Here is an 18,586-nt window from a genome sequence, read left to right as displayed (position 1 = left end):
AAAAGCAATCTAAGTACCAGTAGTGATTAGTCACAGCTTTCCAAAACAGTTCAGGATGCATTAACAATGAGAGCTATTCCTGGAATTCTTCACTTAACATCCTAATTGCACAAACTTAATCTCCTGTTCAAAACTCTGTACATAACGACACATTTAACCTATACTTTTTAATGACCGTGCAACAAACTATGGGAAGTGTATTTAATCTTTAATTCAAAACTTTTGCTTATTGCTTATCAAAAGCAAACCTTTGAAAAAAGCAATATATTTGCATTCTCTATTTTTATCAGAAGCCCAACTTTCCCTAGAACCTCACATCGTGTCTTCTACTCTAAGGCAGACAATTATTTTCCTCTACCATAGTTTGTTTTTTCTGTATTTCACTTCTGAAGACCCCTCAAGGAATCACAGATCTTGTGCCCTCCCTTACAGCAAACTATCTTGGTCTGAATCCAAGGGAGCCAGAGGCATCACAGTTGCCTTCTGCCTATATCTGCTTGTCAGCTTCAATTACTTCAACAGAACTTGGTGCATGTCTTTCAATGAAAAGTATTTGGAAGTTAATGCCATTTCCAAGCACCAGAGGGAGCTCAAAAATGAGCTTAAAAGGAAACTTGATTAATCCATGACAAATATCGAATGTCAAAATAATGGTACTTTCACGTTCCACTTAAATTCTATGAATTTGGTTGGCCATGTCCAATATTTAGGACATAATAGAAAATAAACCCACCCAATTTCTCACCCTTCTTAATCATATCGGAGGGTTTAACATTGGTAAGGGGGAATGGTTAAAAAAACCCCAAACAAAACAGAAATGAAATTTATTTCAAATTATTTTGCTTCTGGGATTCACTTTATACATAGTTGAAAAAAGCAGAAATCAGTATGCTAAGTGTTACTTATTTGTCAACAACTGAAATCTATCTACTGCGTTTTGTTAACTAAAACCTGATTATTATTCACACTATACAAACAGAAGTTTTTAATATTGTAACATGCCACCTAATTAATAAAGAACATGAGATAAAGATTGAAACAACATTTAATGCTTAAATATCTATAGAATTATATGCTACCATTATTTAATGAGAATGGATTTTAATAATAGTAATTAGTAAGTTAATAAAACTTATGAGTATCATATAAAAATTGTAGATTGCAATTCCATCTTGATTAGATCAAGATATGTTTCACTCCAACCATCTCTGAATGTTTCTTGTTAGCCATACTATAGAAGCCTACAACTCAGCACCTTCTTCTCAATCTTACACATACAACTGCTTATGCCAGCACAGCAGCTTCGCTACAAGCTGTGTGACAGGAGTGACTTTGATGTGCAGCTGTAACTTGGTTATTTTCTAGTGAAATTATAGAGACCAGTAATACTGCCAGACTATGTCTCACTGACATAATAATGTACTTTGTTATTAATAGCGTACTAGTTTACTTACTTTCAGTTCCTCTTCCATTTCAGATATCCTTCTTTCTAGCGCTCTTCTTTCCTAAATCAGAAGATGTGTGTTAACGCTGAACAATACAATGTTTTAAAAATTACAACTTGTAAATACTGTGGTAACAGTGAAAAACTTCAAGTTTCATAGATCATACAACCAAAAGCATAGTGTGGACAGGAAACTTGTGTGATGGCAGTGATATATAGAAATTTGGCTAAAATGAAATTTTAATATCCAAGGAGGAAGAGATATAGAAATTCATATCAAGCCCTACAAAACATACCCCTTCCTTTTCACTAATTTAGAAAGACTTTAAGTACCACTTATTTGGATTTATTTTTCATGAGCTAGGCTTTTGTAAGACCTTAATATCAAAGAAATGCAGAAAATGATCAGAATCAAACAAGAATATTAAAAGATACAAGCATAAAAGCATAAGCTTTCACAGACAAAGGTAGCTGAAACATCTGTCTCAGCTCAGTGGGATCTGCCCACAATCCAAACTGCAACCTAGTGTTGATACAACTGACATTACAGGACCTAGCTGAGTACCAAAGAAATCTAGCTATGTGAGATCAGCTGCTTCTTGAGAAAATGTTTCCTGAATATTTTCTGCATTTCTCATACAGTTTAGTTTTCCTTTTATTTCCCTTTTTACCTGAGAAGCAGGAGAAATTATCCTTTATATAGAACTTGATTGCACTGATTATATAACCAAGCTAGTTTATGGAAAGTTAGCTTAGGGTTTTCTATACTACACTGCAGTCTGCAGTGCAGATACACAACCCCATTATTTTGTTTAAACCTATTTTTCAACACATATGACAGATGAGCAGCCAATGCAGTAGACTTTGGGGTTTATAGCTTGATTGCTTGCTTTCCTGTGTCAGACAATGCAGTGTTTCTCATTTAAAAGCAGCTGCAGTTATCAGTACTCTACATTCAGATTTTTCCAGAGTGTGAGAGGCAAAAGCAACAGATCATTGCCAAGTGGACATATGCATCTGCATACAATGGTGTTATGCAAACAGCAAGCAGCATTGACTGAGGTGTGTAAAACTTTGGTTAGATCATACCGCCCAGTAGATACTGACTCTTGCCGGACACCTTTCAGATATAAATCATTTGAATTTAGTTTAATCACAGTGCAATTATACCCCAACATTTTCCCGTTACAGTAAACAACTTTAATTTTTATCAAAGTAATATATTATTGCAGTTGTTACTACTTAATGTACTTAACTCCTTTTAGTTAAAACTTTTCTTATAGTCACAGTAATCGGCATAAGTACCAGTGAGCTAACTGATGTAAGTAACTAACAAAAATCCCACTTTTACTACTGTGCAAATCTAAGCTTAATATATACTCTCATTTTCTTCACTGAAAAGGTAGGTTTCAGCTTGAAAATGTCGCAGTCTGAAGATGCCTTCAGGTTTTTCTCTGTCAGCCTTTTATTTCTTATGATTTTTGCTCACTACTTTACTTTTGCCCTCTCCTCTGTGTAATTTACATAAACGTCTTTAGGTTTATATTTTATTTTAGTGAAGCCATATACTTGGAAAAGTATTCTTAGAAAATCTCTATAATTTCTTTTATTTTTTTGCATTTTTATTGTTACATTACACATTAAAAAGGCGTCTTTAAAATTATTTTTAAATGCTGAATTTGATAAGCTTATTTCTAGAGATCAGCTATTGATGACTAACAGCTGAGAATCCTGCTTCAGTCACTTTCAAAGTGAAACTTCAGATTTAAACAACACAGAAAATACAATCATAAATATATTCCCCATTTAAATTCCTGTCTGAAGTGTATAATTATGAACAAGATTCAGATATATAAATGTTGTGTAAATCCAGTTTCAGCCATACAGCACCTAAGTTGCATACGTACATCATTAAGTTAATTATTTTACTCACTGGCTTTAATACTAATACATTAGGGAAAATAACATTCTGAAAGACATTTTGCTGTTGGACTAAATGTCTTAAAAAAAAAAGGTGCAAGAATTTCTAATAAAGCTAATTGTTTTAATGCAATGGCCTGCTCTGGGAGAAAGCAAAGCAGTAATTTAAAACCGAAATAATGTCTATCTACGCAGTACTCTGTGCATTACCTACAAACCCACACAGTAATGGATGCAGCTACATCTATTAAATAATTAAATGTCCACTTGTGTCGTCATCCTAGCAAGCAAGAAACCAATTAAATCTGCTGCTGAAACCTTTCTATTGATGAAATCACTGCCCACATTAGGATGCCAAAAAATTAAAGAGAGAAATAGGTGCTAAACAGCAGCAATTAACTGGTGAGACTATTAAGGCAAAGATAATGAAACTTCAGGAAGTGCCTGAAAGTATTTCTACATCTTCATTTGCTCCTATAAAATCTACCAAGTGTTTGTTTATATACCAGACAGTTTCGTAGAACTAAAACTTGTTTTCTAAACCTAAAATATTGGAAAGTAAATATAAAAGGCTAATGAATATGAAATTTACCAGGGATAAATAAATGTTTACATCACTTTGTACTGTCAGCGTCTAATTTTTTTTTCCTGTTTGTCTCTAATGTGTCACTCCAGGATCAAGGGAGAAGAAAAGAACACATAGTGTTCAGAGTCATGAAGGAAGCCAAGACCACCACAAAATCAACGTAGTTTGCTTTACATTGCTGTGAAACTAAACTTTTACAAGGTTGGATTTTAAATTAGCATGAAACTACAGCCTAAAATTATCATGTGTCCAACTTCTGAAATAATTCCTGTAGTCCACCTCACATATGAATTTATTACATGACTTCTTTCCCATTCAATTTTGTCTCTGACTCTGATGCCCCTCTTCCCACACTGCTTGCTCATTCTTCCACTTTCTCCCCCTGCCCCAGTACCACATTCCCTCTGTAAAAAAGTTACAGTAGAAGGAAAGAGGCACATAAAGATTATTTTATATCATTAGCAGGTTTAAGGTCTCATGTCTGTGAGGCAGAAACAGCTATCGCATTACCAATAACAATGGGTGTCTCTTGAAAGCTCTGAGGAAATTAACTTCTCTGAATCTTGGAAATGTGTTAAAAGATGACACACAATGAATCTACTTAACCCTCTGGAATGCCAACATTGTTTTAGATGAGATGGAACAAGTGGCAGATCCCTGGAGGGCAGCAGAGTTTAGAAACTGGTTATCACAAACGAACAGGCAAACTAAAGGCAATTCTTAAGAGTAATTCCATCTCACATTCATTGCCACTTTGAAACCTAAAATCCCCAAATCCTCTAAAAAATGCAAGTTATAAGAAGGCTTCTCTTCCTACTAAAATATATCCAAACCAGGGGTTGCAAAACAAACTAAAAACAAAGCTTGAATTGGAGTATTTAGAAGTTCCTTGGCAGAAACTCACCCTTTTCTCCATTTCCAAGAGTGATCTGTCAGCAAATCTTTCTTGTCTCTGAAACACAAAATTTATGAAGACATTGACAGGTGCTTTGAAACAACACATAACTGAGGAAAAAAAATACTAGACATTTTAGTATTCTGTCTGAAGTATGTAATCAAAAACATTTTGAAGTGTGTTCAGAGAAGTAACACTGAAATAAAGAACAAATTGGATTTATCATGCACTTCTTCTGTGACCATCCATGTTATTTAATCACTACACAGCCTTTGGCTAACAGGACTAATACAGTATTTCTATCTAAAAGCATTACAAAACAGGCATCTTTTAAATGTTCTTCACTAACATTTCCAGGGTACACATAAAAGACAATTAAGTACAGGTAAACTGTGGTAAATATGATCCAAGAATATGATACACTCTACAGCAAGAGTAGACAAATTTAGACAAATCTGACTTCAGTGTGTGTGTCTTGTATTAGTGTATACAGCACTGTTACGTGACAGCAGTTATCCTATATATAGGAATGTACTAGTCTCTTCATTTCCAAGATAAAGCTATCTAACCAGCCAGGAACAACTGGCAGGTTATGCCAATCTGCCAGCAGGTTTAAGAATTAATCAGTCAATCCCAATTGTCAGTTTGAATATAAGATTAACAGTGCAGACAGTGTTTACCCCTACCCTGCAAAGAAGTTTGCATGCAGATACATGATGGCAAGAACCGCTACTACTTAAGTAGGCAAGAAGCAGTCTCACACATTTTGTTCACAGCTGAAGACCAGAATCCTGCACTCTCTTCTCTTTAGAGACAGAGAAGTACTCTTCTCCATTCCCATCTTTGGATAAACAAGAAAGCTGATGCCTAGTAAAGACAGGCCCATAGCCTGGGGTGCATCTGGTTTACTATCTACATTGTTGGCTAAGTACATGACTTTTTGTTTCATACAAACCTGAGTGGTCTTCTCCAACTGTAGCTTAAGATCTGTAAGTTCCATGTTGGTGTCATGTAACTGTGCTTTCAGTTTTTCATTTTCAGCTAGAATCTGTTCATAAAGCTAAGAGAAAATATTCATTAAAAATACCAGATAATAGTGAGATCAGCTGAAAAACTTAGAAAGTATGATTGAACCACATGTAAAGTTAATAAATATATTAACAGTAAGAAGTAAAATAAAGATGTTTAGAATTAGCAAGCACTGTAAGGAACTGTTACTAAATATTTCTAGAAAAAAGCAGCTTTGCATAGGGAGCACACAGCTTACCTTACACATAATTAAGCCGCCTTTTTTTCTTCAGACTTCACAGATTACCACAGTAAACTTTTCAACAAACTCCTCCTCTATTTTAAAGCAAGATCTAAACATACTTTTATCTTATATGTATGTAAGTTGGCAAACATGTAACAAAAGGCTTCACATATGAGTACACCAGTTTTAATAATACCTTTCGTATGATAAATACTACCATATTATTTCTTTATTTGATTGTATCTTGGCTCCTCTGGATTTCTCCCTTGCCTTGAAATGTACGAAAGCCAGAAGCTGTTTCATAATGTGTATTTTCCCCCACTGTAGCAGTTGCTGTGCTTCTCCATTCAGCTGAGTTACTTTAAGCAGTATTTCTGATGCAACGTGAAACTATTTTCACACAATTTAAGAAAAGCAGTAATAAAGTTCTACTTTTACCCCAAACTTATTGGATCAGATACCTTCTTAAAATCAGGGCTATCTTCTTTTTCTAGTCTACTGCAGTATGGTTTTCGATCTTCAAGATAACTCTGTGACCCCGATCGCCCCTGCGCTGAATCGTAACGATCACCTGCAGACACGCTGAGCGATCCCGTATCATATCTGTAAAAGATAACTTCTGATTTTTCTTCGCCTTTGCAGCCAAACTGAGACCACTGACCTGTATCAAACATTTTGAGTTTGCTGCTACCCAGCTGAAAACAACCAAATGCAATTACGTGTTCTAGTTAGACCACTGTCTTCTAATTTGATGCAAATTTCACTTTTACATTCTCCAGTACTTCAATATTCTGGGTGAAAATGTTTTCAAATTGTTCAGTCTGCAGAGCAATGCATACAGAGAATTCTTTTAAATGTAATTAAATTATTTAATGCAAGCAAATTACATGTCTTAAAATACTTTATAGTAGCTTAGGTAGCTTAATCCTTTTTTATTTATAAAGAACATATATTTAAAAAAAAAAATTACTAGTTTAATTGAAGTGTTTTAAAAAACACTAGATGAATGGCCTAGATGAATTCCCCAAGTTTCATTACAGAAATCAAGATTTCAGAACCATTTGATGTGACTTCTAGTATTTTAACAGAAGCAGTTGATGAAACAAATCTTCAGTATTCTTTATCCTAATAACTAAATAACAAGTATTAATAAAGTTAAGAGTAATTTCACACTGTTCCCTCTTCACTAATCATGTGTTACAGCAGTTTTATTTAACAAATTTTCACCAGAGTAAGAACATAACAGAATTCGATAATTAAAGCTCAAGGTCCAAAAAGAAATTAGATCAGTTTTAAAAAAAATTATCAATATTTCAGCATTTACTTTTTAACAAATCTCAAGGAAATACAGCTTTCAGAGGCTGTAGTATTTTTCTTGAGGTTACACAGAAAATTTTTAGTAGGCTTTCTAAAAGGGGAGCAACAAGAACTTCTTGTCTTCTTTGTAAAAGCTGGGTCCATGCTGAAAAATCTGTAGGGCATAATACTGTGTCCACTATGTTCTATGAAATGCCCAGCCTGCCTTCAGTGCATTACAAATACAGAGTTCAACATATTCCCCAGAATGGCATATTCCACCCACACATGGCAGGACTGTAGCTTTACAATCACACTTCATACGAAACCTAAATATTACCACAGCCTTTTAAAGCTCAACCCAACTTAGGAGTTGGAGTTAAGCTGAATTTGTATGTCAAGAACTTAAAATGACAACATGCAGACAGAAAGTATAACAATTCTAAATTAATTTGATTAAATTGCACATACCTTGAAAGGCTCTCACTCTGAAGTGGGGAGAGGTAAAAAGAGAGAAAGAGAATGGATCAATCAATAATTTAATTAAATTATACAACCATCTGTGAACAAATACAACTAAACAGTTACGTCAAATGCACACGCTATCCATCAGCATGCATTAGCTAAACCTTGTCAAGCTTCAGTTTTTTTATGTCCAGAAAATAAGAGAAATATGTGCTAGAATGCACTTGCCAAAATATGATTTACACAGGATGTTAACATAACACTCCAGAAGTCTGGAGTGCCCTAAACAGTAGAGTCATTTCAGCGGTTGGTGCATTCTGGATTTGCTTCACTGTTATCAAAGGCATCAGAACGGCATTTCTCAAATTCATTCTTCCTTCTTCCTCTTCTTTAACATTAGCTATGATGTTTTGAACATAATGACTGCAGCTCAAAACAATAAATTAAGATACAGGATCACTGTTTCAACATAGCATGACTGGAAACAAGTTACTACACCAACAACATAAGGAAGTACTTATTAGACTTAATTTAAATGACATAGCAAATTTTGTCCCTGTGGATTTACCTGGAATGAATGAAGGAATGAAAGTAATAAATGAAACTCTCTTTATTTGACAAGAAAAACTTAATTAAAAGGATGACTTAAGAGTGAGGGAGTGCCCTCTAAGCATTACATCAGTCATACAAACCTTTTTCCCCTCTGGCTGGTCAATACAGATTCATAATTTCTTCCAATTATTATTCCAATCTTGAGTGAAGACATTTCGGGCAAGAAACTCTACTGCTGTATCATCACCTGGACATCCTCCAATGTTACTCACCTATCAGTGGCTGAAGCCTTCCCCATAGTGGTTTTCTGGGAGGGCTGACGTGGCTTGCTTAGTTTCCTTTTATAGAAGGAAACTGTATTTTTTCAATGTACAGAGGAAAACAGCCACATTCTCCACAATACACTCAATTTCCCCTTTGACACCTTGAAGTGCACTTACTGCACAGAGGATGTTAAAGGTACATACTATAGCCTAACCACTCCAAATAAAACACTGCTATTTTCTGTCAAGAGCACGAATGATGCTGCGAATTAAGAGATTTTGTAGAATATTCCACAGTTAATCCATTAATTATAAGCTAACTACAGTTGCAGTATCTTTTCAAATTAATAGGGGTTTTTTGCAATGCATCATACTTAAAAATCGGCTTCACAGAAACACTTCATCTACCAAAGAGATCTTTCAACTTCCTTATTTTAAGTGGCTATCCTACAACTTAGATCTAAGACTATTCTTCTAGCAGGAACACCAACTTCTTTTAAGTAACAACACAGCATTGCTAATTCAAGAAATTCTCTGCTCTTAATACTAAAAAGCCTAAACGAATTTAGAGAACAACTTCAAACTGTCAAAAGTGCTTAGCAAAGTCTGACTTCTCTTTAATAGCTTTCCTTTATGGACAAATGATCATCTAAGGAGTCAAAAGACAGTTCTGAAGAAAAAGAAAGCACAAACTGAAATCTGACAAGACAGTTCTTTCAAAAATCTCTGATATGAATAAGGCTGCCGCAGTGCCATTGCCTGCTAGAACGCTGCCCTGAGCACCGGGCAATCTTCTGCCTGCCCTGAAGGGGAGGATGGGGGCTGATCACAGCGCAGGAGGGCAGTCAAAGCTCCTGGTTGGGTTTACCTTGCCCACCAATGGCGAAGGTGCGCGAAGGAGGCAGGAAAGAAGCGGACAAACTTCTTCGTGGGGGAGAGGGTTTATTGAAGAACACAGGAAAACCACGGAGAAGCCAAGAAAATGGGGCTGACATGGGGTTTTATACCCCTACAGAACAGGTGTGGAAAACACATGGTAACCAATAATACATCAGTCAGGGGGCATTACAAAGGCGGGGAGAAGGAATTGTGGCAAATGGGAGAAGGAGTAGGCAGGGAGAAGTAGCAAGGGCCAATCAACTACCGAGGAACATAAAACTCTCTGGAAAGACAACCAAATATGAGAAATAAGGGGAGGGGAGGGCAGCGGCCAATGGCAAGGCTCGGATCTATATATTTTTCACAGCCTTTGGGGTGCTGCCTGTGACTTCCAAGGCTTTTGGGCTGTGGAGGCATCAAACCAATGGACCTTTTGGTCCACTTGATTCAGCTGACCCTGGAGTTGGCCATGGTTCACCGCAACATCAGATAATGATTCTTCTGATTCCTTAATGTTTTCAGGCTAGAAATCATTCTTTGTCTAAAGTCCTCTAATTTTTTCTGTAGCATGCACCCAAACCACATCTACGGACAAGAATTTTTTTCCGAGTCAGAGAAAAAAGAAAAGGTGAGGACACGGGAGGAAAACCAACATTGCGGCACTGAAGTCAGTAAAGAAAGAGGGAGAGGAAGTGCTCCAAACGCCAGAGCCAAAATTTTCTTCTGCAAACTGTGGTAAAAGACTATAGTTATGTAAGCTGTCTCCCCGCAGCTCATTGGGTCCACGAGAGATGCAGAGGTTCACTCACATGACAGAGCGAGTGGATGCCAAAAGGAGCTAAAAAACCTGCATTCACGTGGATGAGAGACTCACAGGGCTGTTGTGGGAAGCCTGTTTCGCCATAAGAAGGACTCATGTTTGCAGCAAATTGGGTGGGGCTCCTGCTCATGAAAAGAGAACCAAGTTAGAGAAGTTCACAAAGAACTGTCTCCCGGGGAGGGGAACGATCGGACCCCACAGTACAACAGAAGACCCTTCTTTCTCTGAACAAACAGAAGAAAATCAGAAGTGACAAACTGACGAAAAAACCCCATGTTTTGTCTCCCTGTGCTGTCAGTGGGAAAAGAGGGAGGAGCTGGGAAGGAAAAAAGTTTATGTTAGTTCTCATCATCGTCTTCTGATTCTGTTAATAATAAATATTCTTTACGCTGTTTAAGTTTAAGCCTGTTTTGCCCTTAGGAGTGTTTTCTTCTAATCCTTATCTCAACTCATGAGCCCTTCGTTTTTTCCCCTCCTCTGCTCAGCTATAGCAGAGGAAAATGAGTGAATGGTTTTCGTGAGTGCCTGGCTTTTTTGGCCAGTGTCAAACCATGACACCTGGTCCTGCTGGCCACACTACTGCTGATACAGGCCAGGATGGCACTGGCCTTCTTGGCCACCTGGGCACACACTGGTTCATGTTCAGCCACTGCTGACCAGCACCCTCAGCTACTTTATCCCTTGAGCACTTTCCAACCACTCTTTCCCCAGCCTGTAGCACTGCATGGGGTTGTTGTGACCCAAGTGTAAAACCCAGCATTTGACCTTGTTGAACCTCATCCAGCTGGCTTTGGCCCACGGGTCCAGCCTGTCCAGATCCCTCTGCAGAGCCTTCCTGCCCTCCAGCAGATCAACACTCTCATCCAGCTTGGTGTTATCTGCAAACTGACTGAGGGTGTCCTACACCCCCTCAGCCAGGGCATGGATCAAAGTATTAAACAGGACTGGCCCCAACACTGAACCCTGGAGAATTCCACTCATGACCAGGTGCCAGCTGCATGGAACTTCATTTGCCACCACCCTCTGAGCCTGGGCACATAGCAAACACTGCACCTGTCCAAGCACTCTTGGTCAGTCAGTTCTACACTTCTCCACCATTCCACACTCACCCTTTTAATAATATTCATAATTTTGGGACTGATTTAGCACTATTACACTGTAATGTTATTAATTTTATCAGAAGCACCACACAGCATGTTCTACCAAAATTAATTTCTACAGAACAGAATATGAAGTAATTACAGATCTAAGGATAATGAAATGTACTACTGGGAGGAAAGGAAACAGGACTATGCATTTATGTTAATGTGGCACAGAAATAAAAAATACAGCAAATCAAAATGGCACAGAATGAATCTCTTAACTAAAATATTTAACAAATGTGTAATGGAAGCTTTACAAAAAAGAAAGAAATATCCCATGAGTTTTATTCCTCAGTAATGAACCTGATTTTGTAGTGTGTTACTCCAGGGTTTAGGTCAAAGGAAATACATTCTTCTTATAGCACAGGTTATGTTACTAATTCCCTTTTAACACTTTTTTCATCCCCCTGTCACACACCATTCTGTTTTTAAGGACTTTTCCCATCAAATCAAGCCTATTATACTGTTTTCCACTGACTTTTTATCAAGACCAGTAAAACTCATTTAGGATGTCCAGAAAACCATTTTGTTCAACGGAGAAATGACATACATTGCGCTCTTCAACTTTCAGTGCTTCCTTAAATTAACTTCCCATATTATTTGTTAATTGTAATAATTACAGCACTGGGTTTAATTTTCAAAGGTTTTAATTAGTGTGCGTAAGTAATTGGACATAATTTATCTGAAAATAACAGTGTAGATGAAATAAAGGTTTTGCTGGGTAGAAACTGAATGCTTGCTCCAGTAACCTGCTGCATCATGTCCCTGACCTGTGTGTCAAAAATCTCATCCACATTTTCTGGATGCTAATTCTACATAATCAGAGTGGAAGACAAAACAGTCAGTTATGGCCACTGTTGACATGTAAATTCAATTGCAACAAAAATTTTACAATCAAAACATATCTCTTAAAAGTTAATGAACAAATTATCTTTCTTAAATTACCTGAGTTTCTTTCCTATTTGTTCCTTCTTCTGAATCGGACTGGTGATCCTGTTCATTTTCATCACTCTGGTGAAAGAGGTGGGAGAGGAAAAATAATTAAACTGTTGAAAGCTTAGTAAGATTTTAATGCATTCTACACTTTTAATACGAAAATGTAAGGGCAGAAGAATCTTCACTGAGAATATACAGGATCTATGAAGAAAATTCTCAAACAGGTACATGTTTTCAGTACCAGAAGGAGATGAAACAACTTTGCATTTGACACATGAAAATCTGGCTTTTACATTATATATGGATCCTGTGACAAAGAAAAGGAAAAAGAATAGTCTAAAACATCAACTATAACCTTTCTAATCTGACAGCAGTTTTTTAAGATGCAAAATACATAGCTACTTGCAACGTGCCAAATAATGAGTCTCATTTTTACAGCTTTGGTATGCATGCAATAGAGAACATTTGTTCAATAATTAATTTTTTCCCCTTAGATTATGATTAATTCCTATTAAGTTATGGTTACTACAGTGTTCTAGAATTCTTGATAGCACTATCAACTGAAAAACTTAATTTTGCTTTTGCTCCTGAAAGCACCAAAATAAAAACAAAGACTATTTAACTTGAAAGGCATATTTTTTTCTAGAACAATTATTTATATATTGTATTACTCTAAACAATCCTCTATTTTAAGAGTACACTATACACATTCCATTTTGCTACAAATGAAGTTTACTTACATCCTGAGTCCAAAAAGAAACTCCTGTAGATCGTCGTTTTTCTCTTGGTCTCCGTCTTTCCCTTATAGACTTAGGCTGTGACTTATCTTCTTCCTTTTCTTCTTCTTTTTTGCCCCCTTCTGTTAATAACAACTTTCTCATTCACTGAATTATGACACAGTCTAATTTTCTGAAATACTTCTTCTCAGTCTTTAAAATGCTCACAATAAATACTTTTTACCTGAAATAAATTTGCTGAAGACCTTCTTACCACATACAGGGTTTGCTGTAATATACACTCCTCAGAACACATAGCTCTAAAACATAGCTCTAAAATACTGTAAATACTAATTTCACCTCAGTTACCTAAACAAAATGTCTTAATGTAACAGTAATACAATACAACTTGGACTTACAATTCAGTTTTCAAAACTGTCACGTAATCTGTGTCAGCAGATGTGTAAAAGTACAAAAAAAGAGAAGATAATTCTTCACCATTCTTCATCAAACAAGCTTTTTTTGCATACATCAAGGATGCAGTATTAAAAACCCCCCAACTTTAGAAGTCCTCCTTAGAGTCCTCCTTTTCATCACAGTCCTCTCCATCTTTGCTCTAAGGAAGAATAAAATGGGACCTCCTAGATTAGATTATTACTATATTACAGATGTCCTTTTTCTTTAAAACAAATGCAATTGCAATTCAAAATAGATGTAACAACTCAGGATTGTGTTTGGTGCCCTATTTGTTTACAAGCAATTTGTGGAAAAAAAAATTTAAACAAACCTGCCCAAGCCAAAGTTCTTTACTTATTATCATGCAGTCTATTCAGCCTGATGTTCTTTTATTAAAGAAACCACAGAACTGAGTTCAGATAGAAGAATCAATAATCATTAGTAACTACCATCACTAGTCTTCAGAGGTAAATAAACATTTTAGAGTGAAAGAAGAATTAAATAGGAAAGAAGGGAAATACATTCGTGGTGAACATATACCTTTCCTAATTAAATAAACTAGGATTTTACCTCTGGGATTTCAGATGGTAGTGTACTTCTCCTCCAAAAGTCATAATGTGGAAAAAAAAAAAAAGAACCTGTGCTAGCTAATATTTACCAGTGAAAAGCTTTTCCATAGAACAATCCAGAGTGAGTTTCCTAGAGTAAGCATGCATTATGAAAGAATCTTAATCCAAATTTCAGTTCTTTTTAGGACTAAGGGAAAAAAATCAGAAAACATATCTCTGAAGCCTAGCCCCAGTAACTTCCTCAGAAAACACCATTCTACGGAACGTGGCAATGCTGCTATATAGTTCATGGAGATTTCATCAGTGGACCATTTTATCTGACCCTCTGTAGAACAAGAATATCCATTTCAATCAGTACCCCTACTGAAGTTATGATCAGTAATTTGGAATAAAGTATTTGTCTAAAATCAACTGCGGCAAGTCCAAGAACAAGAGGTCACAATGTATGTTAACAAGCTCCTCCTTTGAAAGGCAAAGAATCAGGCCCAACATCTCTAAGAATTATAGCAGGTGATTCACATTTGAAATGAGGGCAAAATCTCTGTGACATCACAGAAGAGCTTTTTTGTGATCCCAATAATGCATCTAACCCTCAGTTTAAGATAACATAAACCAGTTAAAGTATGCAGAAATATGGTTACATCTGAACTACAGTGGGAAACATCGCCTTTCCTGTTCCAGCTGCTCACATAACCCTGAGAGGTCCTTAAAGAAATAAAGCATCATTCCAGTCCTTCAGTGTGGAAGGACTGAAACAAACCCCTAATTATTTAGCAATTATTTAATCAAGCAAAATTCCTTCTTAGTACCTACAAGTATTTCGACCCTGAAATACAGTGTTTTATTATAGTTGCTATGTTAAAGCAGAAGTTAAAGCATTATGTGGATATTTATGGCACTATATCTGAAATTTCTGTGACCCAACAATAGAAAAAAACCAAATGACTGCAAAACACCACCAAATACAGAAAATAATTTTCCTCTCTATATGCAAGTTTTGAAATTTCTTGCAGAAGATGGGAGCAAGGTACATCTGCAGTGGTCTTACGTACCTCACTCAATTTTGAAATACCTCTAGAAATGTAAGCTGTCAACTAAACAACAAAAAACCCCATTATAAACAGTACTCCTACCTCTCTCACTTTCCTTTGTTCCACTCCGAGAATAGGCAGAAGTTATACCTATGAGGCTGTTTGGTCTGTTTAGCTGACTTGAAGTTGATAGAGAGCTAGTGGAAGTGGAGAGCGAAGAGGTGGATGATGAAGAAGTTGAAGTTGGTCTATAGCGATGATATGGCTATTCAACAGAAAAATGTCAGAATTAATTCACCAGGATTAACAAATATAAACCACAGGATATGAAAACATTTAACGGTATAAATACTCCTTATAGTAGTACCAAAATTAAAATAATATAATTGGAGTAAAGATTCATATAATTTCTCTACCTAAAGAGACTCATCATGAAAATACCTCTTCAACAGTTCGGGAATATCTTTGTCTATAATCATCATCTTTAGTTTCAGATTCTTTCTTTTCTTCTTGTTTTTCTTTGTCTTGCTTTTCTTTCTCCTCCTTATCTTTTTCTTCATTTTCCTGTTCTCTGGTTCGTGTGGGACGACTTCTTCCTATAGTTTTTTCAGCTTCTTGAAGATCTGTCAGTGTTACTCCCTGTGAAAACAGCAGACAGCAAACACCATTTTAATATAACATTAACACTAATGTAGATGATCACATTACATCAATATTTTGAAAAAAAATTCAACTTAAAAAAATTTTTATCTATCAATTAGGAAATAAATTTTACCTGTATATTCTACCTATAAGGTTTCCTCTTGGATCTTGGAACCAAACATCCCTCTGATACATGGCAAGTATTTGCTGTAATGCGATCTACCACAGACTCTCCAGCAAGACAATTTTTAGTTGAACTAGTAGATACAGATTGCATAGAAGATGCTATAGAAATAATTTAAGAATCCACTAGTTGCTTCTAATATGATCATAAGCATACAAAACATTTCTGAAAGAACCCTAAAAATATAATACCCATATTTTCAGAAATGTTGATACTTTACAAATTAATTCCTTGCAACTGGATTTTTAGGTCAGCAACACTAAAAAGTCTCTTGCTATTTTTAGGCTAAAAACTAGTTTTGAAATAAGCTCAGAAAGCAATTTTATGAAGACAGCTTTTCTCTACTACGCTGTTTTCAGCTGATGTATTTTACTGAGATACTGCTTAAAACACTTTGTAATATATTCTTCAAAGCCAATTTTGCATCTTATCAGTTATTTAATTGCTTTTAGTATTGATAAAGTTTAATCCAGCAGTTCCTGGTAGCCTCTTCACTGTAAAGATTCAACAATAGTTAGCCTGTAGTCTGACCATCATTCAGGGCTCTGAATTAGTATTAAGAAATAAAAATAACTCCTGTATGATGAATTCATATCAAGTAGCACGGATCTCTCATTAGGAAAACTAACCAGAAGTATTTGAGGAGTTTAAAACTTCAAAGATTTGAAAGTAACATCAGTAAACAACGTAGCTATGGACTCAGCCTAAAAACAGCTAAGGACAATGGCTGGAGTCTTGCTCTGTGCTGTTTAATTCAGGGACTATCTGCTGATTATTCTCAGCTTGCCTGCACATAGTTGGTTGGCAGTTGCTCCACTGCCCAAAGAGCATTCGAGTACCATTAGAGATACTCTATTTTGCTACTGCCACATCATTCCCTATGCTAGGATTGTGCTAGTTGCTGATAGATACTGATAGAAACTGGGAAGAACCTCCAACTATATCAGTATGTAAACTAAGAGAGAGAAATGCTGCAAGGAGACGTGCCGTTACATACTAGATCATTAGCATGTAATAAAAAACTCTTTTTTTCCTTCTCTTCAGAAACTAGATTGAAAGCATTATTTTCTATGTCATGAATCTTATTAGCTATCCATATGTTGATCAGCTCAATCATATTACCTACAATAGTGCATGCACAGAAAAAAAAATTAGAAATGGATGCAAATGCAGTATGCTATGCCTGCTCCTCAAGAATGATGTTATGGGTATGTCTTCAAAAATGTAGAAGCTTTAGTAATACTATACCTGTGTAGATCTCCTAGACTGTCTTGCTTGCCTGGATCTAGCTTTTCTTTGGGACTCTGACTCTTCATCCCGTACTGGAGTGAGGTATGATCTAAAGAGTTAATTACAAACAAAATTGGCACGTGGTAATATTTTTGCACAAATGTATTAAACAGTCAAAATCCCCCCCAAAAAACATGACAGACTGAAAACTAAAGCAGTCAGAAGAAAATATTTAACTATATAAGAGATTACATTTTACACATTTCCTTCATATCAAACTGATCTACTTATTCATCAAGACAGCAGCCTTAGAACTCAATTAAAATACACTGTTTTCTTACTTAATTTAGATTTCTTTTTACCATTTTCTATAAATATAACTTCAGCTTTTTTGGTATTTCACCAGTCTACTAACACAGGGGTAGAAGACCTCAGAGATTCAGCCAGTTAGACACTTATACATCAAATATGTGTGCATATTAACTTTTAACGTAACTTGCAAACTTTTAGAAAAAGCTAAATGCACTGTTAATGCAGAAAATCTAATTATATCATCAATTTCCCCAGAAATTAAAAATCCCTGAGGAGGTGGTTACCATATTTTCACATGAATCATCCATACTTTGAATAACCCAAGTCCCTTTGAAAAAAGTACGTTTAAAAATGAATCTTCATGAAACCCACATGAGTCCTGCAGAATAAGCAGGTAATTGTAATCAAAGACAAAAGGCTACTAGAGTAGACATACAAGGTCTGGACTCTTAAGCAATTCTCTAATCCAGATAATGGGCAAAAAAACCAACAGGAAATATATACACACATAAATGCATATATTTGTATGTATGTAAAACCATAATTAAAGAACTTAAAAGTTTTTAATGCATTTGTTGATTTTCTATGACAATATTCTGGGAATGCTGCTATTATTTCACACTGTTTTAAAATCCTTGGATTAGCTAAAAATTAGAAAAAATGTGAAAAAAAAATCGAAAAAAGCAAAATCAAAAGGTTACTAAAAGGCTGCTTAAAACAAAACTTCTCTGAGCTTCTTTAGATCAGGTTCTATAATATTTTCTGATTGTCTCTTTATATATCATTAACTAAGAATAGTTAAGAATCACTAGCTAACGATTCAATAATTGACTAGTGATTATGCCATCATCTATTTACACCTAAATAATTTATGTATGGAAAGAGTAGTTTGCTCACCTAATAATATATTTGTTAGTCTTAGCACATACTAAAAAGTGTTCTGAAACAATCTTAAGAATTAAAAAACTTCATTTACATAGACCTATGGATTACAAC

The 18,586-nt window shown here is 35.7% G+C and overlaps 1 protein-coding gene across 4 annotated transcripts in view; it reads right to left on the bottom strand.

Annotated features, from left to right (window-relative positions):
* Positions 1–18,586, bottom strand: part of PPP1R12A (protein phosphatase 1 regulatory subunit 12A) — a 114,730-nt gene that overhangs the window by 7,504 nt on the left and 88,640 nt on the right. For 2 of the 4 annotated variants that reach the window (XM_032106671.1, XM_032106674.1), the window contains 10 exons: positions 17,297–17,387; positions 15,664–15,861; positions 15,325–15,487; positions 13,191–13,309; positions 12,460–12,525; positions 7,865–7,881; positions 6,559–6,700; positions 5,801–5,905; positions 4,855–4,902; positions 1,455–1,505 (listed from right to left, as the gene is read on the bottom strand). In XM_032106671.1, the coding sequence (XP_031962562.1) occupies positions 1,455–1,505; positions 4,855–4,902; positions 5,801–5,905; positions 6,559–6,700; positions 7,865–7,881; positions 12,460–12,525; positions 13,191–13,309; positions 15,325–15,487; positions 15,664–15,861; positions 17,297–17,387 (1,000 nt within the window). Of the gene's footprint in view, positions 1–1,454; positions 1,506–2,533; positions 2,565–4,854; positions 4,903–5,800; positions 5,906–6,558; positions 6,701–7,864; positions 7,882–12,459; positions 12,526–13,190; positions 13,310–15,324; positions 15,488–15,663; positions 15,862–17,296; positions 17,388–18,586 lie in introns of all 4 variants that reach the window. The other 2 variants (XM_032106672.1, XM_032106673.1) reach the window with 2 other exon arrangements.

The sequence above is a fragment of the Corvus moneduloides genome, chromosome 4 (assembly GCF_009650955.1).
Source record: "Corvus moneduloides isolate bCorMon1 chromosome 4, bCorMon1.pri, whole genome shotgun sequence".
NCBI classification, from domain to species: domain Eukaryota; kingdom Metazoa; phylum Chordata; class Aves; order Passeriformes; family Corvidae; genus Corvus; species Corvus moneduloides.
Note: the sequence above shows the minus strand (reverse complement) of the source record. Positions and strands in the feature narration are given on the sequence as shown.